The sequence below is a fragment of the Dermacentor andersoni genome, chromosome 10 (genome assembly GCF_023375885.2).
Source record: "Dermacentor andersoni chromosome 10, qqDerAnde1_hic_scaffold, whole genome shotgun sequence".
Lineage (NCBI taxonomy): Eukaryota > Metazoa > Arthropoda > Arachnida > Ixodida > Ixodidae > Dermacentor > Dermacentor andersoni.
Genome location: NC_092823.1, coordinates 46614021 through 46641004, shown reverse-complemented (window position 1 = coordinate 46641004; position 26984 = coordinate 46614021). Strand labels below are relative to the sequence as shown.

Genomic DNA, 26984 nt, shown 5'->3' with positions numbered 1-26984 from the left:
CGAAAAAGGGGATAAAACGCGCCACCATGTTCCTTAAAATGGATTGGACAGAAAGAAACAGTATAGACAAGTTTGCGTTTCCCGCTTCGTAAAACTGCCACTCACGTTTAAAGCTTTCGTATTTGAATAAGTTCTTGTGCTATCGTCAAGTTGTTCACTTATTTCTACAACTTTCGTTGGTTTCAAGTGGCAGAGCTCAAACACATAGTATAGATAGCCTACAACACACGCAGAAAAGGGGGGGGGGGGGGGGGGGGTCCTGATATTCTTGAAGTCGTTCAGGGAAGCAGTCATGACAAATTGCTTATGCCACATCCACGAAGGTATTTCCCTCATAATGCTGCAAATACAATATACTTGTGGCCAAGTAATCTTGCAAAGTAGAGCACAAGTAGAGCATTTATGCACTTATCACTGTTGCCGAATGTTTTTTTTTCTGACTGAACAGAATAAAAATAGTGCGTTGGTATGTTAAACGATATAAATAAAACAAAAGTATCAAATTTTACGCATCTTGCTCTCGCCAGAACCTAGTAATGATCGATGTTTAAATTAAGGTTTGTCCTGAGAAACTGTGTGGATTAGTTAAATTTTTGAAGCGATATATATACATATATATATACTGTTATGAAGCAAACGCGCCTATACGTATGTGCCGACTGAATAGGAAGATGAAGGGCCGTGCCGTGATCGCCAGTAAGCCCCGTCCTGCGGTCAGCCCTTGCAAGGCCTTCCTGTATGTGTGTATATATATACACACATATATATATATATATATATATATATATATATATATATATATATATATATATATATATACATACATAACCTGCGGCTCTCAGGGCGTGGCTCGTTTTACAGGCTTGTTCAATTTAGCAGGTGACTATAGAAGTCACCTGTGCTGTACGCTGCATCACTAAAATCTGTTTTATGTACCGAACGAATATGCTGTCATCATAATCTTCAAAAGAATCTGCACTCCTCGTCATTCTCATAAAATTGCCATTTTTCTCGAGCGACTGCGTTTCACAGCACGCGCATGACACATTATTGTCGCACGAGATGGAAACTCTAGTCAAATCCCATTCAGCATTCCATCTTTCCAAGACAGAGAAATCCAACATTCATACAGTCCGTTTTGTTGAACCGATTACGGGCCGTGCCTACTACGAACACTACTACGAACCGCCGTGCCTACTACAAATTTCTCTGACCTGGCTGAACTCCCTCCTGCGCGAGTGAGCTGTTCAGCTTAGAATCGAAGTACTAGCCGCTGCTCATTAAGCGGACACACATAGTGCCCACGAATTGCGCCCTCAACTAAGGGATCCACCCTACTAGGAAGATACGCTGCCATAACGAAATAAATAGCGAAAATAAATGTCCCGATCCGTCTTACTTTCAGCGCACTAGATACATCTGTCTGCTATTTTTCATACGGACCGCTACAATGCACTCTGATTTTCCTTTTCTCTATGTGAAGATTTATTTCGAGAACTCCATAGTGTACTGGAAATACATCAGAAGGACGATATTTCTGCTATTAATATATTTTAGCTCCTTATTCTTGTATATAGCTTCAGCTAGCGCGGCTAGTTGCGCTACTCAGTCGGAGCACCACATTTGCGATGTGCTGCCGACCTATGTCAGTGTCGACCTTCTGTGAACAGCAGCAGTAAACGAAGTTAACTATGGTGGAAGTGTAATTTCGTAACTGTGACAGAGTTGGAGCACAGGGAACATTGCATTTAGAAGACAAACAATGCTCACATACACACATCCTTGTCATGCAGGTCATAGCCTTCAGTTGACTGAGTAAGATTTTCGGGGCTAGGCACGTATATGTACCCAAGCAACAAACAAAGTAGGTGGCAGGATGGCCACCACGAAAACTAATTAGTAAAATAGTGCATGCGTAATTCTAAACATCTGGGTTCTCTCCCGCTTGCGGGGAGTTGCCTTTCTGAAATAGGCTCCTATAGGGATTCAGGATGTATGACTGAATAATCAATACATGTTTTGACAAGCCGTATCTTTCCCGTTGTGGCTTTGCGAGAATATTGACTGGCTTTATTATGCTTATTGCTTATAAAGAACTGATGTCCAGAAGAATACGACTATAGATTTAATTCTTGCATTGAGTCTGCTGTAACGAGCTAAACTCACGTAAACGTCATGCCTTCCACAGACTGATAGGATCAGAATGTGGACTAAGATTAACGAAAATAACTCACCGTGGGCTGTTTGTTCCCCAGCAGTTCCACTACCAAGCATCGTCTGTGGCGGAGTCGCTTGACCAACACCTTCATGTTGACTCAAGTTTGCTGATGGTTCGACGGCAGTAATGCTGCTGACTGCGTGGCCTGTGGATTGTTGCTGTCCTGCAAAAGTTTTCGAACGTAATCCCCTGTTTTATTATCTGTCAAAATAACAGGTATCCAGTGCAGGGTTCAAGGAAACAAAGTTCATCACGGACTTCTCGCACAGTACAAGATTTACTGAACAAGACCTTTCAAAAACCAATGTTGCAAAGCAGATAACCGGTATGGATACACCTACTTTCTTATTCTTTTTCTCGTAAGCTACATTTCAGCCTTTATCACACCAGCGGCATCTATGAATTGAAGGTCACGTCATTCGGCCTTTCTCTCGGCACCCTCAACTTTGCAGCGTGTAATGAACACGGTATTGAATGGTTTCAAATGGCATACCAGTCTAGTCTACAGTCATGACGTCGTTGTTCTTGGCTCAAACTTCGACGATAACCTTAAGCGCCCTGAGGCAGTACCAAAAGCCATCACGTCATTTGGGCTGATGCCTCAGCGGCAGAGTTTCGTATTGTTTTCGAAAACCTTCTGATGCGGGGCCACGTAATCACAAGTCTGGAAAAAGATAACCTACAGAAGATGTTCGCCTAAACTATATCCAGCCGCGCTAATTGACCAGGTTAATGTGGGGGGACATCTTCCTAAGCTGAAGTCTCCGTCTTTCTGTATAATTGCCGGAGTGTGTCCTCTGTCTCTAGAAGATTAATTTCATGACTCGGATGTTGTGCCTGCTGCTCCCAAAAAATTCTTAGCCCGCCATGGGCTCATTTCAGCTTAGTAAGCTCACCAATGAGAATATTTCAACGCAAATGTTTACAACTATCGGGGGAAAAAACTTACTAGCTTAACTGCTCTCGCAATCCTCCACTTCGTTGGAAAATCCCAATGAGTAGAAAAGGAGCACTTGCCGACTTTCAAAGGGTCATGCTTTGCATCGCAACAAGTTACGGCAGATGCCATGCTCGATCATTATCTAAGTTAATGGGACACACTTCTCCTCTGCACATGGCGTAAAACCGCAACGAGATCACGCCCTGCGGTGGAATGGTCACTAGAAGACTGCCACATGGGCGGGCAGCGACGCCCTGAAGGCGTACAATCGCAAGTAGAGGCGGTTTCAGACGGTACGCGCCGCGCCCAATTTGTCTTCGACAAAGTGCTTTTGAAACCAGGCGTATGTGTCCCGCAAAAGCCAGTACTCCAGTCGGTGTCACTTGTTCTCGGTGGTTCTCGTTTGCTGAGCTATAGTTCGCTCGGCGTGCTGCTGTCTTCCGTCGTACGTATCTAGTAGGCCCGTCGCTTCACCTCCTGCATCGTCGCTTCGTTGCGCGTCGCATACTCCTGTAGTCTCTGCAGAGCCTTTGCACTTTTACGCTCCTCTTCCTCCCGGTACCTTCCTGGCCGCATTGTCGTAGAGGCCGATGTCTACGCGCAAAATAGCGCAGTTAGCGCAACCGAGCTACGCCTATTTCCGGCGCGCACACAAGTACCGGAGAATAGAGTAAGGCGAGTAGGCGCGAAGTTACTAGAGCTGGGCAAGCAGGCACCTGGAAGAAGCTGCACATGCGTGTGAAGCAAGAACTGACCGAGCCAATAGCGACCATCGAGAGGGCGCATGTAGGTGCGCGCGCATCTGCTACAAACTGTGGGACCTTGGATGAGCTCGCATTTGAAATTACCTCCGGCTAGGCAAATTGAAAAAAAAGGGGGAAGTCGAGGACAAAATGTGAAAACCAGAGAGGTTTCTTTCAACTTGACGTTTATTGACAGCATTGTGAAAGTTAAATGAAGATGATAACAAAAGAGAACGGGAAAACAAGTTTAGGCTGCCGAAGTAACACTTTAGGACACACACATAAGTTGAGTTGTGTGTTTTGCTTCAAACAAAGTGGCGCATACTTCTCAATTTTAAAGTGTACCAGCCCACTGTATGGCGATGATTAAGTCGTTAAGACTCTAAAGCTGTGCGGAAGAAAAATGAAGCACGCTCACCATTTGTTATAGAAATCCCCGCTATTCCTGCGCCAGTAGTTGTCATTGACTGTGTTGCGGTTGTTTGATGTCCCACCAAAGCGTTTACGCTTCCTTGTGGGCTCTGTACTTGGGTGCCCGTCGTGATGGAGCTTCCGGGCAGTAGTCCGATGCCTGAATGGACCATATCAAACATAACACACACCTCACGTTTTGTCATAGCTCCCGTATTTGTACTCATAGAACTTATGCACGGATGTTACGTTTAATTTATATGTACATTACCACGACCACGTACCGAACTAGCATAGGTACTCCAGATCCAGCGTAGTATTTTCACTGACATCATATGCAGTGCACAGTCTTGAATAGCTGCAGCCTTTCCATTAGCAGAACGGGAAAGGACCCCGAACATAAGTGCGCAGCGTTGCACTCACCAGCTTCTGGATTTGTTATTGGTTATATAACAGTCTTTTATTATGTTGAGTTCGCACCATTTGTCTGTCAGGATTTGCATTTACGACTCATCGTCTACACTAACGCATACATCTCATCAAGAAGTCACGCAAGTAAAGAAAGAATGGAACAAACACTGTTGCTTTCGGAGACTAATATTGGAAGTATCGTCATTAGTGCCATTATTCACTGGACCCAAAAGAATGGTAATCGCTTCGGATTAACAATGAGAAACTAAAAAAAATACAGGGATTACAAAAGCCATCATGTTCCGTAAAATGGACTGCACAAAAAGAAAAAGAGTATAGACGAGTTTGCGTGTCCTGCTTCGAAAAATTGTCACTCAATTATGGCTTTCATTCTTGAACAATTTGTTGTCATATGGTCGAGTAGGCCTTCCATTTCACCAGCTTCATTCCGATGACAATCGTAGAGCTCACACATATAATATTGGACGCCCACAACAATTGTTCAAACTGCAGCGCTGATGTCCTTGTAGTGGTTCAGGCAAGCAGTAATGACACGACGCTTAAGCGACACCCAGGCGGCTTGTATCAAACGGAATAATTCTCACAGAAATGTGCAAATGGTAAACAATAACTGTGGCAAAGTAATTTTGCAAGGTAGAGCACTAGCGAAGACCCTTTATGCAGCTGTCACTGTTGCCGAATAAGTTTGGTTCTGATTAAAGAAAAGGTTATGTGGCTAAGTTAAACTAAGTAGAAGGAATGTAAATATATGCCATTCTGGGAATCTAATAATGGTGACTTTGCAATCAGTTGATTATCCTGAGAAACTGCATGGAGTCGAGAAATTTGTAAACGACACACACACACACACACACACACACACACACACACACACACACACACACACACACACACACACACACACACACACACACATATATATATATATATATATATATATATATATATATATATATATATATATATATATATATATATATAACCTGTGGCTGTCATGCCTTGGTTCGTTTTGCACTTTTTATAAATTTAGATGTTCAATATGAACGACACCTGTGCTGTGCGCTGCATCACCATAGTCAGTTTTATGAATGGAACAAGTGCTGTGCTTATAGCCTTCAGAAAAATCCGACCTCTATCGTTTGCACAACATTGTCATCTTTCGCGAGCAACTGCGGTTCTCATCATGCGCATGCCATAATATTGTCGTACAAGACAGCAAATGTAGAGAAATTCCATTCAGCATTCCAGCTTTCAAGCAGAGACAAAACCAAGAATTCATACAGTCCGTTTTGTTGAACAAATTAAAGTCCCCCTCCTCCGTCTAAAGAGAGCCGTGCCTACTACCAATTTCTCTTTCATACTGTGCCTTTTGTATAACAGTTTAATCCTCTTCCCCCGACTAAGAACAACCATGCCTACTACCAATTTCTCTTCCCTCTACTTGCTCCTAGGGTACTGGGCAGATCTGCTTAGACTAGAAGTATTAGCGGCTGCTGATTTAGCGGACACATGGAGGGCCCACCAATAGGGCCCTCAACTAAGAGTTCCACCCTATTGGGAAGCTCCTCAATCATAACACAAATAAAAGTTTGTGTCGATCAATTTCAATTTCTTTCAACGCGCGGCATACATCTCTCTGCTGGTTTTCATAGGAACCGTTATCCTGCACTCAGAGTTTTGCTTTCTCTATATGGATATTTATTTCTAGAACTCCAGAGTGGACTTTTGTTTCGTGAAAAGAACGATATTTGTGCGATACAATTATTTCTAGTCCATATCCTTGTATATAGCTTCAGATGCAGCAGCTAGTTGTGCTGTTGAGTCGGAGCGTCACACTTGTGTACTGCTCAAATTCATGTCAATTCCTGGTTAGTTGCGCTTTTTCCATGTAAATAATTCTTTGTAGAGCTTCATAGGTAGATGAAATTGTAGGGCCAGTTTGACATTTGCGCCATAGAAGTTCAAGTATTTATCCTTAAATAAAAGGTTATGTTACAGGAGCTAGTGCTGCAGCTGAATCCGAACGCTAGACTTGTCTTCTATCTCTAATTCGTACGTCACGCAGTTCTTAGTACCACCCTGGCATGCTTACACATTTTCTCTGTGCTTTTAGAGTTGGGCCTCCATAGTATATCAGATGCGCATTGTAAGTATCATACAAGAACTAAAATGAAGTCATGATAAAATGATAGTACCAACACTTCAGTTTACTTACCACTTGGTAACTGCGGCACAATATTTCCACCGCCAAGGTTCATCTGCGACTGAGCAGTAGCTTGGCCGATGGGGTTCTGTTGACCAGCATGCAGAATAGGCACGACCATACCCTTCGTAGTTTGCAGATCTCCTGCGTGAATTTGAGCATTTTTTCAGTGAAGAAGCGCTCCACGACTTTAGATAACCTAAATCGTTGGGTTATTTGGCTTACGGCTAAAGTTTAGATTTACGAAATTCTAAAGAGTGCTTCGTTATCTAGTAATGCTTTCATACGAGATGCCACGCAGTGTTTCGAGATGCCACGCAGTGTTTTGCGGATGCAATGAAACGTCGAAATTCATGTGTGACAATTCTTCTATTTTGCCTATTTTAAGCACGCATAAAGACTGTTTACAATGAGCATATCTCGATAAAAGTGCGTTGAATTTTCTTTCCAGAGTAACCGCAATGTTACCTGTCCCTGACAAGGACAAAAAGTGCATATTTTAAAGTGCAAGTGGTATTGGCGAGACTTTCCACAGTTGATACGCCATGATACTAGCGTATTCCTCAAGCTAACAGATGTGAAACGCCTTCGATAACATACGAACAGTAACAGAAGCCTCCGGAACCATCCTGACCAAGAATTATAGAACAGGAGTCCCTTTCTGCAACTCGTCGCGTTTTCATTTCTCTACAGAGAAAAATCGACCAACTGGTACAAGGATATGCAGAAAAAGACAAATTTCCGCCATCTCCGTCAATTTATTATAGCCATAATGAGACATGGTTACTGCGCCGAAGAAGACAAAACCAGTATATAAAATGCACTTTACCTGCTCTCGACATAAATTTACTCTGCAATACAAATAAAGGCGTACAATTAAAGCCCGGATTCGTGATAAACTTCTAAAAAAACATGATATAACACTCGAATTACTCATCATGAGTACCCACTAGGCATCGTTTTGTTCAAAAACTGTGTTTAGCCTTCGTGGTCTTGCAGGTGGTAATGCAGTTATCGGCGTCTTATATCAAAAAGTTACCATGTAAAATCTGTATTCCCCGCTCTATATCTTGCTCGACACGCATGTGCTATGAAACACTCGCATTCATCGTCAACGGTGTGCAAGGTGTCTCTAAATGCTAACGCCTGGAATTGTGCTAAGCGCTCCATCAGCCTCATTGAGGCCTATGCCACATTACTGTTCTGTAGAAAGTATCAATTGTCATAGAAGAGGGGTCCTTTACAACAAAACTTACTTGAAACTTTGCTAAAATGGGCTTCTAATTCGTCTTTTCACCAGAGGGATCTCCTCTTTATTTAACGCGGTAGCTTTAAAGGCCCCGTGTCACCGAAAATCCGGTGCCGGTGTCAACATCGGCGTAGTTGTCGGTGAGTGAGCATTGCCGCATATATTTGGGTGTATATATGTGCTATGCGTCTCTCTACAAGATGCGGTGTATGCGCATTATATTTCCACACCATTCCATCCCTAAAGTTGCTCATATCTTGTCTTAAATTCTTGGCAAAGATATTCCTCAGAATTTCCACAATGCCAGCCCACAAACAAATGTCACGAAATGGAATGCCGACAGCGCATGCCTATTATGTTGCTCGTCTCATACTGAAATATTAAAAGTGCGGAACAATAACAGAAACCAGCAAATGATGTACTTTTTTCGCTGCAGCTGTGCACTGATATCGTAATCGGCCCACATCATCTGAATCGGCCTTTCTATATGAGAAAGCTCGCCTTCGTGTAGTGCGTTGGCCGCCAGGGTTTCGCGGTAAATATTACGGTTGCATAGGCTGTAGTTGCCAGGAAGTGTAATTAAGCAGTGGGAGATCTTTGAATACTATCGCGTTCCAGTTTTAAAGGAAAAGCCTAAGCGCCCTCAAATTTTTTCTCGTCATTTAGTACTCGCCGAATGTCTAAGTGTTGTATAGGGTCCACAACAACGTTAGAAAGGCGGAATTGGCGGTATTTCTGTACGTTGTCTGAGAATTCTGCATGCAAAGCAGAATTCTCAGACGAGCTTGTGGCATCCTTTACACGGGTAATAATTTCTGTGCGTTTTCATGCGTTTGCATTCTTAGGGGACTTCACTTCTCAGTTTTCAGGCGTAACTGTTTTTATATGTATGCCTATTTATGTATATATGTAACCATTTTCCTGCCTCGGCCACGGCGGCCGCATTTCGATGGTTGCGAAATGCGAAAACACCCGGGTACTTAGATTTAAGCACTCATGAAAGGAACACAGGTGGTCGAAATTTTCCGGAGTCCCCCACTACACCGTGCCTCATAATCACGTCGTGGTTTTGGCAAATAAGACTCTATAATTAACTTTTGTCCGCCTATCTGGGTCACTGTGTAGTCCACGGTCGAAAGCGCAGGACACCTAGCTGCTGTAGTGAGGGAACATTGTTCGATATGAACTAATGAACCAACTTGGGTCTCCGAACATGTGACAGTATGGACACTGCGCCGCTCTTCAACGAGTAGGGGCGTGCAGTTCTTCAATAAGCCTTTGTGACGTCAACTTAGGAAAACTATCTATGCGCCACTGGGAATCTACTTCTTTGGCGTATATTGACAAAGGTCCATTAAATTTGTCCTTAGCATGCCGACATGAGGCAACGTCAGAAGGGTTCCTCAAGGACAGCAAATCGAGGTTACAGCAGGGCCGCCTTTCAATGCAAGCTTTCCACGCCAATGCTTTATCAAGCTGCGCCACTAATACCCTGATATAAATGAAAAAATCATAGTTAAATAAAAAATGAAATAAATAATAAAACAAACAAATAAATAAATAGATAGTGCATATATATATATATATATATATATATATATATATATATATATATAATCTATATATATAGATATGCACTATTTATTCATTTATTTATATATAGATTTATATATATAAATAAATGAATAAATAGTGCATATCTATATATATAGATTATATATATATATATATATAATCTATATATATAGATATGCACTATTTATTCATTTATTTATATATAGACCTCCCACCGGACAATAACAGCAATACGTTGCTTGATACGCTTACTATAGATTGAATCATGACTTAAAATACCGTTCTTTAGGTCCGACCTTGTGCCTCTTGCACACATGATAACCACAGAAAGTGTGTCACGGCGTGTTACGGCTAAACTTCTTACACTTTTTCCAAAATCCAGGGTCCGTCGATATCGTGAAGTGAATTTGCGTGAATTTGCTGGAATTAATTTGGGCTTTTTGGACAGCGCAAAGGGAAAGAATTGACACTGAAAGGCGTAAACTACAGGTAGTAATGCGTGTCTTCTTAAATATCAAATGATCTGAACAACATCTAGGTATTATGTGAGGCGCTGTGTAACAGACCGACCCACTTTCCTAATATGCGCTTGTCCTACAAGATAATGTGTCCTTACGTAACAGGTAGGCGTTGGTTATTAAAGGGTCAAAGAATACATGAGATGTTGAAACTCTATTATACTGCTCGCACGCGATAAAAATGAGTGAATTAGTTGTACCATGACAGAAAGATTACACTATCAAGAAAACGACGAATACGCATGAGCTTAGAAATTGCATTACATCCAACTTCTCAATATAGTTATAGAAGTACACAATTGCTAATTTCCGTGCATGTATCTTTGCTAGCTCTAACTTTATATTTGGAAAGTTGAATAGATTGTTACAATTTGTTCATTACGTTGAAAATTTTCTTCTCATACTATGCAAATACAGCAAGAAAAATGCATCCATACTAAAAAAAAGTGAAAGCTACAATAGTTCTGAGTAAATAGATAGAATGTTAACTTGTTAACCACTTCACAGTAAAGCTTTCATCGGCCAAAAGAGCCTTCAGCACACTAAAATTAGTCTACCGGTCCATGACACTGTACAACGTCAATAAGCGCTGTCAAATTATTTCTAAAAACACTCAAGCACACAAAAAATAACTACAACCTGAATCTGCCCTATCAATTCAACAAGGTTACTTACGTCTTCCGCAAGTGTGTTCGCATTCCTGAGAAGTAGGGAACTTATTTCCGAAGAAAGAACAGTCGTATGTCATGAAGCAATTTCGTGAGATCATATCGAAGACGTACACAGGAAACACATTGAGCAAGCACAGGTCACTTTCCACTTGGAAATGACAAGCTTCACCTGCAATCGTAAAGTGTTAATGCGAGACTATTTCTTTAAACATAGACTAAAGCGACTATTTATTTTTGAATTCATTTCAAAACAAGGATAATTATTTGCAGTTTCACTCGAAATGCACAGAAGTGATAGCGATAGCAACCTATTAGAGTATTACACAAAGTAAGTTTCGTAGTTCTAGTGGCACCGTACACTGCAGTAAACATTGTCTTACTAATACAAAAATATTGTTGTCACATGCCCTAAGACAAATAGGATGCCAAGTTTACTTGATGACCGCGAGTATTTCGCAGCCTGCCATGAGCACCTATAAATACCACTGTAGTTGAAAGCGCTGGAGCAATGTATATAACAACGTTCCAGAATAATTTATTTGCAATTTATTTGCAACAATAAAAAAAACGTTTAGTTATAATACCATCTCTTTGATTGGGATGTTCTAGTATATTCAACATCCTTTTAAGGAAGTTGGAACAAGGACCCCTCAGCAGTGATCGACAGGATGAGGTGACAAATGCTTTAAGACACAATTACTTAATAATTAGAGCACTTCACTTGAACATTTAGTTTTTAGATCTTTAGAGTCAAGCTCGTTTCATTCGCGGCCATATTGATAAGATATCAAAAAAGGTGCCCTTCACCTCTTGTGCTGAAGGTGATGCTGGCAAAATGGATAGGCACGATAAAAAACAGATTACCTTGGAGATATTTGCTTGAACCAAGTAGCATTTCACAATAGAATTAGGGCATTGCAGGAGACAACCTAGTCCCTGGCTTGAACATAGTAGGAATGTCTTTTCCGTATTTCATCTGAAGAATCATTCAGATATATGATTTCGCTACCGCCATATAGTCGTCCTCGCTAAGAATAAGATTCAACTGAAAACCGGTACTTCGTTTTCAACTGAACTTCAAAATGGAGTGAAAATTAACCAAGAAAGATAAATGAGATGGGAAAAGTGCAATGGCTTACCGGGAGATAATTAACCAATTTGCTACTCTGCAATGGTGCAGGTTTAAGGGGAGGGAGAAAGATGACAAAAAAAGCACATGCCCAGACAGAGACACGGGGAAGCACACCTACAAGTGGACGCAAAGAAAAAAAAAAGCAATGCTGCAATATCAGAGTCATCCAATCAGGCCACTTGGCCGGAGGAACTTCAGTAGCGCCTTCATCGCTTTCAGCTGAGGATACTGTGTCAGGCTGCTTTTCAAGATTTTCTGCTCAGAAAGTGGTATGTTGAAGTGTGTCAACGCTGTCTTTGGGGGCTGTTTCTCAGAGCGGTGGCGAGGACAATGAAATTGTATCATTCCAGTTGGCGCTGATGCTCATCATCAAGTAAAAACGACGCAGTCAACAATAAACATTTTCATGTTTCTGTAATTTTTGTGTATTTATTTTGTATATGTTTTATCGCACACTTTTTAGTTGAATCTGCTTTAGACAATCAATTCTCAAATAAACAAAGGTAACGAAAGTTGTCGCATTTGGAGTCACTTATAATGTGTGTTGCGCAATATAAAGCACCCAGACAAGAAAAGAAGCTGTGGACGACAGCAGCATAACCTTCCAACTAATAATTTTCGTACACCTAATTAAGCGGAAATACGTAAAAAAAAACAACTTGTCAAGCTACGTGGATTGCAAATGAAATTAACCATGAATTTGTTAAACCATCTGAGTAAGCTAAGGCACAACAAAGTATTACATGTTGATTTGCGCAGCCCTTCTTATTACGGCTGTCATTCAAATACAACACAGTGCTAAACCAGAATAAAATGATACACTAGAACACACAAATAATTACAAAACTTGAACACCATTAAAATATTAACACCTGTACTTCTTTATATTTCTCCGGTGACCGCTTTTCCCAAGCTAGCAAATTTTAAACGTTATCGCTCGCCGCAGGCCACGCCTGCATGTAACAGAAGTTTCTCGAATATTGTCTATGGTTATATTCGTTGTGAATTGTTACCGGAACTTGGGTAATACGACTGTATCCGCAATGCCAGTAGTGAGTACTTCTTGCAAGGCACGCCGGCAACAGCGATAACACTGGAATCTTCGACGAGTACTGTATTAAGGCCGACGCGCTTCACCCACTGAACAGACTTCGACGATCGTCGACTGTGCTTGACTATATTATTGGGCTTGAGTGCAACTTCTTGTGCTGGATACAGGTTCACACAATAAAGATGTTGTTCGTGATTAATAATTTTTGCTGCTGTCTCCTTCGTCGTCACTACAACGTGTCAATATTATGCACTGTATGAGATACACCACTTGACGTTGTAAGGTGCTTTTTCTTTTTGACAGTTCGTTCTAGTAAACATACAAGCGACAACATATAAATTTCTTCATCGTGTGCGCTCAATGTGAGCGCACACGTAAGACAATTCAGATCATTTCAACGCTGCACAACTAACAAACGTATAAAACAGAAGTAGCGAGAAGAAGGTCAATTTGAATATGTTCATGATTTGTTGAAGCAATAATAGACAAAAACGATCGCTTGTTCTTTTTTGTCTTCATCTATTGCTGCGCTGACAGATTATGAAAATGAAATGCTTTCGAGAAACATTCCTCACCGCTTCGGCACACTCCCTGGCATTCTAGTTGACTTGAAAATGGCGCTGTCATGCAACTTGGAAAGCACTGTCTTGTACTGGCATCAAAGTACCATCCCCTGGTTGTGCAGTTGGTTGAGGTTTTACTTTGAACGATATCACATCTCATATCTGAGGCAAATAGATTGGAAAGAAAACTAGACGTAAGCCGGCATACAGGCGAGAAGCAGCATTATTTATTATACTTTAATATATACTTTATTATAGTTATATTCGTCAGGACATATAAGAGCTGCATTGCGTATTGACTAGTTTTTTTCACACTCAGGAAAAAGGAAGACTACAATGTGCTGTGCTTCCATAATGGTTTGTTAACAAAGATCTCGGGTGCAATTGAAGAGCATAGCAAAAACAAACCGAATAACAAAGCAAGGCATATAGCATGAACCGCGGGACAACCCCCAGGCAGCAACCTCTCATTGACATTTTCTTTGAGTGTTTCTCAGTTATTAGGAAGTGCGTTTCGACATTTACGTAGTCAAACACTTTCCACTGAATTGATTCGCTGTCAAAAAAATTACGTTTAGCTTTCAACTTATGATTGGCAAACTTTGTGACTCTGCAATCACAAATTGGTAACAAGGTGCAAAGGCTCAATATGAACAAGCAGAATTTGGGCCTGTCTGTGGACGAAAACTGCTCCTCTATGTGGGGTCATCGCAAAAAATTAGTTTCATATCAATTTTTATTTATCCACAGCAAGTGAAACCCCTATACCTTGTTTTGTTATTACATGCGGAATTTTAACGATCTTCTGGTGGCTACTAGCATAAACGACGTCTTCGAACTGGATTACTGCAAGGTCACGGGATGCAATCCCAGCCACGGCGGCTGCATTTCGACAGGCGCGAAATGCTAAAACACCGGCGATGATGTTAAAGAAACACGAGTGGTCCAAATAACCAGAGTCAAACAAACAAATGGTTTGGGTTGTGCCCACAAAAGCGGCAAGTTTGTTTGCTTTCATTTTCATTTGGCCTATCATTATTTCACTTATAAAAAGAACAAATAAATTTCACGAAGCTTTCTTTTGCTTCATTAGCAGTTTCCTTCATATTTTTCTGACTAACGAAAAGTGTACCCCTCGGTTGCAGTTTATCTGGTTAATTACTTTCGATAAGCTGTTGACAGAGCAAATGACGCCGGTAGATCATTCATTTAGATGTTGGTTTGGTGCTGGCGCTACTACTGGTTGTTTTAGCCAAAAAGATATGTTAACCGGATATTTTACAATCAACTGCTCAAAGCAGATCAAAGCAATCAAAGCAAGTCCGAAACAGTTAAAATGAATGTACTAATTGCTGCGCAAGGGACAAATATCAAGCATCTGTCGGATTCTCGTCGCACAGCAGCAGCTATTCTTCGTTTTTCCTTATTCATGATCTTACTTTCATCTGTATGTTCTCGTTATTAAACAGAATGGCCGCTGCGTGGTTTATAACGCGCTGGACTGAGCTCCATCGTCCGGCAGTGTAGACGCTTGCTTTGAGAAATATCAACTGCTTATTATGAACATTACAAGTAAAGACAGGAAAAAAACGGCTATTTGAAAGCATTTCCGGACGTGTACAAGCACGGAAAACAAGAAAAAACAGGAAGGGTGGGAGGTACAATGCGTCACCTAGATTTTGCAGAGGTTATGCGTGAGTACTGGCCCTAGCTCCGCGCGGTAGGCGCTAGCAGTGCCCCGGCAGGTGGCGCTTGAGTCTAATCGACAAGAAAACCCGCGCTAGGTGGCATTACTGCGCCTAGCTAAGAGCGCCGCCTTCACGAAAAAGACGGCTGCGTCAGCCCTTAGATGACAGCAAGTTTTGCGCTCCATATTGGAGACAAAAAATAATCAGTGGCCTTCCATTCTGCAAAGATGACTAGCGAAGCTGCGTATGCGGGTACCTTAATGGCGAACTGCACCTCCGCCGCGGGTCGGCCCGCATTGCACTATCTTCGGGATCGGCCCCCGTATGGGGAGTGCTTAAGGTCTGTTTCACCTGCGCCGGGAGTCGGCCCGGCCTTAGACTGTCTTCGGGATTGGCCCACGTATGGGGCCAATCAACGCCTGCTTCAGCTGCGCCGCGGGTCGGCCCGCATTGCACTATCTTCGGGATCGGCCCCCGTATGGGGAGTGCTTAAGGTCTGTTTCACCTGTGCCGGGAGTCGGCCCGGCATTGGACTGTCTTCGGGATTGGCCCACGTATGGGGCCAATCAACGCCTGCTTCAGCTGCGCCGCGGGTCGGCCCGCATTGCACTATCTTCGGCATCGGTCCCCGTATGGGGAATGCTTAAGGTCTGTTTCACCTGCGCCGGGAGTCGGCCCGGCATTGGACTGTCTTCGAGATCGGCCCACGTATGGGGCCAATCAACGCCTGCTTCAGCTGCGCCGCGGGTCGGCCCGGCATTGCACTGTCTTCGTGATTGGTACACGTATGGGGAGTGCTTAACGCCTGCTTCAGCTCCGCCGCGGGTCGGCCCGGCATTGCACTAACTTCGTGATCGGCCCACGTATGCAGAGTGCTTAACGCCTGCTTCAGCTGCGCCGTGGGTCGGCCAGGCATTGCAATATCTTCGTGATCGGCCCACGTATGGGGAGTGCTTAACGCCTGCTTCAGCTCCCTCGCGGGTCGGCCCGGCATTGTACTGTCTTCGCAATCAGCCCACGTATGGGGATCGCCTAACACCTGTTTCACCTCAGCCGTGAGTCGGCCCGGCATTGCACTATCTCCTGGATCCGCCCACGTATGGGAAGTTTTTTCCTTACCACGCCAACGACACGAAAGTTTCCTTGAATAGTAGAGGTATACAGTTTCCCTGTAAGAACAAAACAGACACACCTAACAGGACCCGCAGATAGTAGCCGCTCATTTCCGCGGATCTTGCCACGCATGATCTGAACCTTTTCTTGGCAACCATATTGAAGCACGGTTCACACATTAGATTTCCATGCGTTTATTTCCGCAGCCTTATTTATCTACCCTGTCATCTGTGTCGTTTTTTTTTTGCAATAGCATCGGAATTCTAGAAGGAGGAGGTTCCCAACCGCAATATCTGCCTATGCGCCCTTCCGATATCTCATAAATGTTTCAATTGCGCTCGCTAAGGATATCATAACGACACCTCCTTGTCTGGTCCATATAAGTTCTGACACGCGAAAGGAGATTGCATAGACACTGCACTCCACGCATGCCACTTTTGGTTTCTTGTGCTTTTTTCACATTGTCCTGTGTACACTTTTAACAATTCTAAAATGCAGTGCAACACGTACTGCTATCACTTATTAGCTCCTGTTTAGCAAACCCTATTTGTAATTCCATGGTGTGCATGCCTGTTATCTTTTGCTTGGTCGATTCCTTCAGAGGAGGTAATACATTGCGAACCCTGCGATCCGACTGTTCGGTAGTCAGTGTGCGCTTTTGTTTGTGTCTTCACGTGTTATTCTCTCCTAGATTGTACTCAATACCTGTCATCATTGGTTACAGATACCAGTTAGCCCAAAACTACCCCAAACTGTGTATTGATACCCCTCCACGTGAGCGCGAAAACAGGTCGCATATTTGCCATGAAATAGAAGAATCTGGAACTTCGCCAGAGCAATAAAGCTCCATACACATCACTCAGCAGCTGTGTTATTTTTAGTCTTAACGTAGAAATAATGTTTTGCAATTCCGATGGCACGATCATATTGTCAGGACCGAGGCCATGCATACTGTCTAATGCATATTGTGTTCTAACATTGCGCATACTGTTGTGTAGGCAGGGAGCACAAATATCGATCAATTATGTGTCAAGGTTCTTCTACGTTTCCCCGCAGGAAGCTTCAAGCACTCGCACCTCGCGGTGCTATACGCCTCTGCGTCAGCACCACGCAAACACCCTCGCTCATCGCCGATCTTCTCTCTCTCGCGTTATTACGCTCTGATTCCTTTCCTCTCAGCCACAATATTGCTTCCCGCAATGATGTTATTTCGTTTTCTGGTCTGCAGTTGAAGAATTTCGTCTTTAGAGACCCTGTGGTGCGAGTACCGTTCAACTAGATCAGAGACGCTTAAAACACGTAGCCAGTCTCCATAGCACAGCATGTTATTAAAAGAGTTGATATCTGACAATTTTAAAGCCAGACAATTCAGAGAAGTGTGAAAACCGAACGTGCAAACTATGCAGAAGAACATCGCTTCTTGAAGCAACGACATTTTTAGCATTTATAGCACCACATTGGCTTTTTTCTTTAATGCTACATCCACTCCTATGTAAAGAAGTGCAGCCCGAATGTGCAGTGAAGTAGTAACTGTAGTTCTGTCTAAAAGCGCAGCTTTTAAACGTCCTTTCCTGCGCCGAGCGTACGCGTTCTCCCTCGGCGTAAGCGAGCGAATGAGCCCAGCGAGAGATGAAAGTGAACACTGAGCGCCGCGCGAGAAAAAAACGTAGTGCCGCGCAATAATTGCGATAACCGCTACGAGATGGCGCCAGAGGAGCGCGCCGTCTAAAACCCCTTGATCATTTGAAAGTAGCGACACTCTCCTCCTCACGGTGGTTTCCTCCTGGATTCTCCTCGCCCGCCGGCAGCACACGGCGCGCTTTTCCTCCTGGGCTCCCGCGGACGGGCCGCAGGATTCTATGGAGGCGTGTTATTTTGGGCCAGTTGCGCGCCCCAGTGAGGTTGAAAATTTTCAGAAATGCTAAGAAGAGCATCGATAATGCTGGAGGCAACGTTTATGAGGAGGTTGGTTTTTTCTTAAAGCCGTGTGAATGGGGTATACCGATGTAAATTGACCTTTGAGGCGAGTTCTATACTCCAGAGAATTTTTCTGCCATATGATCAGAGGGTTAATTCGTGCGTCTGATCTAGTATTGCTTGTGACACATCCCTTTGTGTGTGGATTATTAAGCGAAAGCCTCAGACCTCTCTTTCAAGGTCCCGTTGTGAGTTACGGAAAATATCACGTGACCGAAGGAAGGTGGGAAGCGAACCAAACACTCTAAGAACTGTTTACACCGTTTGGCGTGCCCCTTCTGCCACACAACAATAATCGTCATCTGCCTTGATGCGTTTCCTTTCTTTATCGCTGCGAGCCCGGAACTTTCCAGTAACGAACGGCACGCGCGTTATCAGCATAGAACAGTTTACACCCTTTGGAGTGCCCCTTCTGATAACACGCTTGCCGTTCGTTACTGGAAAGTTCCGGGCTCGCAGCGTTGAAGAAAGGGAACGCATCAAGGCAGATGACGATTATTGTTGGGTGGCACAAGGGGCAATCCAAAGGATGTAAACTGTTCTTAGAGTGAAGCATGTGCAGCCGCGTATAAGAGATGATTAATGATTAGCAAAGTAATGATTGATTAGTGATTGGATTAAGATGAATTCGGTTGTGTTAAGGGGATTAAGGTGGATTAAAGTCGACGAAGGTGGATTAAGGTGCGTAAAGGAGGACTAGGTTGGATTGAGGTAGAGGAAGGTGAATTAGGGTGGATGAAGGTGCGTTGAGGTCCATTAGGGACGATTATGGTGGATTAGGGTGGATTAAAGCTCATAAAGAAGGATAAGGGTGGGCTAGGGTGAATGAAAGTGAATGAAGGAGGATTAGGGTGGGCTAGGGTGAATTAAAGTGAATGAAGGAGGATTATGGTGAAATAAGTAGGATTAGGGTGGACTAAGATAGATGAATGTGGATTCGGGTGGATTAAGGTGAATTAAGGACGATTATAGTGGATTAGGGTGGATTAAAGTGAACGAGGGAGCATTAGGGTTGATTAAGGAAGATTGAAGTGCATTAAGGATGGCTAGAGTACATTAAGTATGATGAAGGTGGATTAGGGTGCATTAACGGGGACTTTCGTAGACTATGGTGGATCAAAGTGAATGAAGGAAGATTAAGGTCGATGAATGTAGATTCGGTGGATTAATGTGCCATAGGAGGATTATGGTAGACTAATGTGTCTTAATACTCAAAGAACCCTAATGCACCTTAGTCCACCCTAATCCACCCTAATGCTCCTTCATCCACCTTAATCCTTATTCATGCACATTATTCCAACTTAATCCTGCTTAATAGTCCCAATCTATCTTAATACGCCCTAATACACCTCTATCAAACGTAATCCAGCTCTATGGTCCCTAATCCACCTTAATCTACCCTAATCCATCCTAATCGGTCTTAATCCCCCGTTATCAACCTTAATACACCTTAATCCTCATTAATCGACCTTAATCTCCCTGTACGCGGCTTAGTCCCCCTAATGCGTGTTCATGACCCTAATCCACCCTAATCGTTCTTAATACCCTTTCATCAACCCTTTACCTTAATCCACCATAATGCGCACTAATCCTCCTCCACCCACCTTAATCTTTATTCATGCAGCTTAATCCTTAATACACTATAATCCACCTTAATCTTCATTAATACACTATAGTCAACCTTAATCCTCCCTAATCCACTTTATGTCAATCACTAACGATTCATTAATTAACTTGGGTAATCATCCTCTTATACAGGGGTGGACATGCTTCGGATCACCTCTGGCCTTCCTTGGGTCACGTGATACTTCCATTACATTATGCAAAATAGAAGTGAGGCGTGCAGACAGGACACAAGAGTAGAGAAGTGGACAACACCAACGCCGACTATCAACTGGAGGGAGCACTGAGGCGAAAAAAGAAGAAACTCATCTGCGCATGCTCAGGAATGGCAACACCACGTGTCAATCGGGTACACGGGCCGGTCTACGTGAGAGATAACTGTTAAGGCACTTCATCACTTGCTTATGTAAAGTAATCGAAGGCTGACTCACGCACGCACTTCCACCATTATAGATAGGCCATGCCTGAGCATGCGCAGATGCCATTCTGCGCATTATGCCATTCCTGAGCATGCGCAGATGAGTTTTGTGTCTTCTTTCTTTTTTCGCCTCAGTGCTGCCTTCAGTTGATAGTTGGCGTTCGTGTTGTCCACTTCTCTACTCTTGTGTCCTGTCTGCACGCCTCATTTCTATTTTGCATAATGAATCCTTACCAACTAGCTCAGCTTTCTGTCGTTCTAAACTTCCATTACAACGCGACCTTGAAACATAGAGATCTAAAGGCTTTAGCCTTAAAACTTAAAAAAAAAACTCAATGTTGACTAGCTAACGCTCATCACCTGCAATACCACGGATATACTTGCCACTAATTTTTTCAGGGCGCATAGCAGAATCTATAATGCTGCACTTCCGACTGAATAACAACAGTTAGCGACGTGCCAAGTGGTGGAGCCGCCCCAGAATATTAAGCCTACTGAGGACAACCGCAACAAAAACGCTGGTGAGCAGGCCGGAAGAATGAAAGAAATGCAGCATCACGGGATGCTTTGCTACGAGCTATAAGAAAGACGCCTCAGCTCGCAAACAACGTTGTTCTTTGTCGGAACAAAGTTATTTCGGCCAATGTCATGCAGCCACTGCTTCCTGCCAAGCCGTCGCGCTTTCCTTGTGGTATCATAAAAACGGCATAACCGTCTTCAGGCTCCTTGCTGCAGTTATGCAGTTGTATGCGCAACAGCCCGGCATAGCGCTAGCACATAGAGCAGGAAACAGCGTACAACGTTCGCTACGCCTAGCTAAAGCGCCGAGCTAGCCGTCCTCAGGAGGAAAATGGCGCGAACGAAAAAGAAAAACACAAGCAAAACTCAAGATTCGCGCGTTTCCAAGGGCAACAATCGTCGTGCAGAAAAACGGGGGCAAAACTGGTTGCCGCGGGGAAACGCGCAGGGGGCGAGGAGGAGCGAGGAGGTCGCGCGGCGGCGGCAGAGTTCCAAAGAGTGTCGCTACTTTCAAGTTATCAAGGGATTTTAGCGCCGTCTACGCATCCGTGGCGGCGGCGGCGCCGGCGGATCGGGGGAACGAGAATAAGATAGGGTTCAGCCCGCTTTCAAAGGAATCGCCAGAACACGAAAGTGAAACGTCTCTTCACATAAGCTCTTGCATGTTTGCTTCGTGAACTCCCCGTGCTCTGCAGCGAAAAGCGCACGATTTGCAGGTCGGCGACCGTGTTGCAGGTTTTTGGCGGGAAACGTCAGGATGCCGAGTCGCTTTGGCGATGGTACGAACAGTTTGGTCCGGTTGCGTCGTGTGTTGGACAGCCAGTTCAGCTGCGACGCGCTCAGCCTCGGGAATGCGAGTGGCAGCGTTTGCAAAGCGCGCCGCGCACGCGCGATGGCGTACTGCTTCACGCTAACGTGTCTCTCGCCGGACCAAAGCGAGCAGCAGTTTTTTCTTAGTTGGTGCCATCCCGAGCGAATCAGTGCGCGGCGTGTAAGCACTACCGATGCATGTGGACGCTGCACTCCATAGGCGACGAGGCGTCACAGCCTTATCGGGCGCGAAAGAAAGAAACCACGTGCGGAAACTGCTTCGTCACCTCGGGATAAGGCATACATCGCTTACACCCCGCCACACCGCGTTGGAGCGTCCTTGGCTGTGAGACTGCGGCAGTTCTAACTGTCCGCGCTCGTTAGTTTCATGATGCAGTACTTCGCCCGACCACTCCTAGATGGCGGTGCCATGCGTGTCAAGATAGAGAATATTTTACGCGTTCGCGCCGTCGTCACACCCGTATGAGAAAGCTCATCGTGGAGCCTGGATAAAACACTTTCGTGTTTAAAGGAACCATGAAACTCGCCTTCTTCCGAGGCAGCGACGTTACCGGCCGAGCGAGGAAAAACGCAAGAACCAGAACGCTCGCCTTCTCGCATAGCGTTCGCCGCATGCGTTTACCGATAAAACTTACGGTCGCATAAGGTGCCGGGAAGCGGCAACTTTGTAGCGCGTCTATAGAAGTACAAGGCCGCGCCTCGTGGCTCTTCCAGTGATCGGTGCGACGCCTCCATATACCGCGAAATGAAAACACCCATAGAACTAACTGAGCTCAAATTTCATATTAGGGAGTGTCTGTAATCGTCGGTTAATATTTTATGGCACTGAGCTCCTAAATATCGAAATTGTGCACCGTCACATCGTTTTATGCTGAACAAAAGTTTCCAACTGTTTTGACGAAAACGAGTAGCGTCTTCATACTACCAAATATTTGCAATCGCAAGCTAAACAGACGCATTTCAGACAACTTTTTTTTGTACGGGATCGAGTGTTGTCATTTATTGCGATGGTAACTAAAACTGTGGTGCTGAAAGATATAACAAAATGGTTTTGGACAAATCTAGACGGCAAAGCAACTAGACAACCAGAAAGAATTGGACGCGATCTGAAGGTGAAACCTACATGCAGATGTTAATACCAGCAGCGTGTACGCAATGACGCCTGCGCCTGGCCACTGTGTCGCATGCAGGTTTTTCATTTATTTCGTTATTTGTTAAGTGAAATGTGTTCTAAGCCCCAAGGCATTGCAGAAATACATGGTATGCACAAAAAGAAAGGCCTACGTGTGCAGCATAAAAAGTTTTGACAAAACGTGTTGTTTGCGGCTATCTTGAAACTAGCATTGTCTGCAACAGTGGCGATGGAATAAGGCAGGCAGTTCCAATGGACACTTGTTGTTGGAACAAAGGAATCCATTCATTTTGTTCTGCCCCTTCCTGAAATGGCATTCTACTTTGTTTCCGGCATTGCTATGAATCCCCCCTGCTTTTTTTTTTGTTCATACCAGAGCGCAACAGGCATAACAAAGCAATATACAAATGCAAAAGCAACATCAACATCTGCAGTTTTCTGCTCAGTTCTCAGTATTTCTTTGTCGTGCTATGCTATAGGCGACATGTCGGGTCCCGCTTTTCTTAAACGTCAATCGATGACACTTGACATATTGTATATCGCCTACTTGGTAATCGTTTCAATTATTTTCGGGCATCGTTGCACATACAGAAAAACAACCTTGCGGGCTGGATTCATAGTGACATGTCGCATGACAGTTCGAATACTGTAAGGTCACCGGAACCCAGTAGCTTCCGAGTAGTAGAAAAACAATTTGCAAGCGCTCAACAATACATCTCTCAATATAGATGTATTTTCCTTATTACATGGCGTCGCTGTTTTTGACTAGAGATGATGTTGGGAAGGTTGCGGTAGTAGTGAATAAATCCAAAAAACGATTCAAGCAGCCTACTTCATGCAACGTGGGGCGCCCACATGTTTCATTCTCGTCTAAACCACCGAGAATGCCGTAAATTTCTTCCAGATGAACGTGTATTCAGTAGAACATGATACATAAAATTATTTTTTTAAGACCTAGGTTGTTTGCTTAGGTGCCTTTACAGCCCCTTAAAATATTCACTTCTGGCGTTGATTTGCCTGTCATCGTACGACTCTGTCGTCCTAATATGCTGCAATATACTTCCTCAATTAGTTCTTGAAAAAATGGTTCAGGCCAAATTGCGAAACGTTGATTGCGAGAGGTTTCGTAAGGCAGCTACATAGTTCAACGTGAAGCAAGTGTGCGAAAGTCGTACGAATTTCCCAAATTTTTACAAATAAAAAATCATCACACAGAGGTCTTCCCGCTTATGTAACTGCTACTAGTCCAAGGTAACCGGTAGGTAACTGATAACTAGTTCAAGGTATAACGTTAAATTACAGCGCCCAGTCTAGCATAACGCAGATCAAAGCCTAACTATCGTTGCCGTCGTTGAGTACTCGCCGTTATATTGCATTGCTCTCATTATTCCATAAATTCATTCAATCCTACGGAATATCTCTACCATGCTTAAAACACCACGTCTTCCCTTCGCGCAATTCGAACAATAATTTCCGCTACGCCCGCGTATATAGTGCGACGGAAGCATTTACCTTTTCACCACTGCCTCGCGCTATCCGACTCTGGAACAGCCGTCAGGATAGCATTGCTTTTGCTCAAAAATCATAATGACTTTTGCAGTAATTTGCTCAGACATATTTCTCCACACTGTGCGTAGGGTTGAGTTAGTACACGGGTTCTTATCTCTATCCCCCCTTCCACTCTCTTTCGATTTTTATCCCCCTTCACCCTTCCCCCCGTGCAGGGTAGCCAACCGGAACTACCTCTGAATAACCTCCCTGGCCTTCTCTGTATTCTATCTCTCTCTCTCTCTCACTCTCTCTCTCTCAATACCCTTACATTCGCGTTTTCAATGCACTGTCCCGCATTATGCCATGTGTTTTGTATTATTTTCTACATTACGCAGTGTCTAACGTCTCAACGCAAAGTAGCTCGCTGCTTTCATGTACTACTTCTTGCTGTAATTCATGTTTTTTAGGCAATGCTCATCTGTTCTTTCGTTTTCTTTTCCATCTTTCTGTAAGTATGCAATTTTTTTCATTTTGTGCCAATATTTGAAGGCTTTTAAGCATCAATATTGTTTTTACCGATCATATTTTGCGTTAAATTGAGCCATATGCCCTCCCGTCCCCATGCATGTGAGGTACCTCACATGCCTACGACGTTTTTCTAAATAAAAAAAACTATCATAACTATTGCAAACATACAGCACAGGTTGCCTTCGACAAAGTATTGTCGCTCATTTCCCTATGCAAGTTTGGTTGCATTTCGAATTTCGAATACAATAATGTAATAATCTCAACGCTACCCTGAAACAGTGTTGTTTGCACTTCTATAACACCTCCCAGGGTTAATGAAGACTGCGGGCAAAGTGCATTTGATTGAGAAGAAAGATGACCGACTTCTAATGAGACCTTTCTTGATTTGAGCACTCTAGTAGTTCCATACCCACAGTTATACTGGACAATCTTATGGAGTGATTCGTGAAAAAAAATTGTATTAAGCACACTTCGATGGCTCTCGCCTCTATTGCGTAACATAATACCATATATTTAGTAATATTAGGGTAAACCACGCAGAAGGGCGCGAAAGTTATTCGCGTTGCATGAAGCAGCCGGAAGCACTTCTCAAACTGCACGAGGTGTAAATGAGCTCTGATTGTGTCGATTAGTGACGAAGAAAGCCAATGTAACGTGCTGCTAGTGTGGCGATTTTAGAAAATAATCGCGAACCACGTTGGTGCTGATTCGCGGCCCAGAAGCAGAAGTGTACGGTCTGTCGTCACAGGCAACGGGGAACTGCAATAGAAGAGCCCATCTAGTTCTGTTTCTTAGTGAAGTCATATCACTGGGAGCAGCCGAGTAAGAATCACTGGTTGTTGGCCACGGGGGCCATCCTGCTGTCGTCGCCGAGTGAACGCGAGAAGGCCATGGCATACCAGAAGTGCGAGAAAAGAAATAAGGCTCGCCAACGGGTTTCTTGCATTGCTCACACTGGCGAAGACATGCATGTCATCGTTGCGGAGAGGAAAGGATAAAATGGAAATGAGGGTCGATAGGACGGGATAAATACGTGGCAGTGTGTTACAGTCAACGTCGTCTGGGTTACCTGTTCAATATGGCTGCCGAGGCTTAATAATTATAAGAATTTTTAAAAAAGCTTTGACTACAACACTTTTGATCTGCTTCCTGCGGGGACATTTGTCATCGGCGATGATCTTATCGGGCATGGGTCTCGATTTAACACAAAACAATGCACTGCCAGGGTTCTGCAAGAAAACATTTAACAGCAATATGCTTGTTTTAAGCGATATGCATATTTGTAGCACATGTATGTGGGGCATGGCAAAATACCTAACTAGATATTTCGCTGTCTTATGCCAAAACGTTTATATCTGCTGAAAATCAGTTGCGTGTGGCTCAGAGACTTCATGTTCTGAACTTTTCACAATATTTTTCTTGCAAGTTGAAGGACAAGAACCTCAATATTGTCAATAGAAACCTATAATTGCGGCAAGGTGATATCGATTACTGGGTTCCGCTGCCAAGTTGGAGGAAGTTGACTGGAGCAAAGTTGACGCTTCTATATGATATATTTCCATTTGTGTCGAACCGTCAAGAAATATTTTTGAACCGAGCTTGTCAGTACGTACGTTATAAATTGATTTTCTCGCCGGCATAATATGAAAAAAGATAAATGATATTTTCACAAATAAATATCGTTATCAGAGATCCGTATTGTTGTTTTCACCATGTTCTCATTGCTTTTAATTTCAGTAGGATACAACTATACAGGTCACATAATACTGTCTATTTTATTAGTTGGAAATACTAAAGAACAAGGTAAACTTAGAGATGCCGGAGATTTGTACAACTCACCATACGGCAGGAGATTCGATGACTCGCAGATGCCAACCAGAAATAAAAGCGTTAATGCGCTGCCGATATTCATGGCGGCTGTGTTCTTTTGGCACACAGCCTGTTTGTGTAGGATTCTC

At 43.5% G+C, this 26984-nt stretch overlaps 1 protein-coding gene across 1 annotated transcript; it reads right to left on the bottom strand.

Moving 5' to 3' along the window:
- Window positions 1-304: 304 nt before the first annotated feature.
- On the bottom strand, window positions 305-26984 carry LOC129388007 (uncharacterized). Its single transcript, XM_072284672.1, has 7 exons — window positions 26866-26984; window positions 13719-13868; window positions 10965-11129; window positions 6960-7091; window positions 4320-4472; window positions 2235-2381; window positions 305-372 (listed from the first exon to the last, which is right to left on the bottom strand). Exons 1-7 carry the CDS (start codon window positions 26936-26938, stop codon window positions 305-307), a joined length of 888 nt encoding a protein of 295 aa, XP_072140773.1. The 5' UTR covers window positions 26939-26984.

Excerpts from the sequence above, each read along its gene's own strand:
- LOC129388007 (XM_072284672.1), bottom strand. The coding sequence starts at position 26,938 with ATGAATATCGGCAGCGCATTAACGCTTTTATTTCTGGTTGGCATCTGC. Across the intron at positions 11,130-13,718 it reads CCAGGGAGTGTGCCGAAGCG|GTGAAGCTTGTCATTTCCAA; the intron begins GTGAGGAATGTT and ends TTACGATTGCAG. Across the intron at positions 4,473-6,959 it reads TGTGCCGCAGTTACCAAGTG|GCATCGGACTACTGCCCGGA; the intron begins GTAAGTAAACTG and ends TGGTCCATTCAG.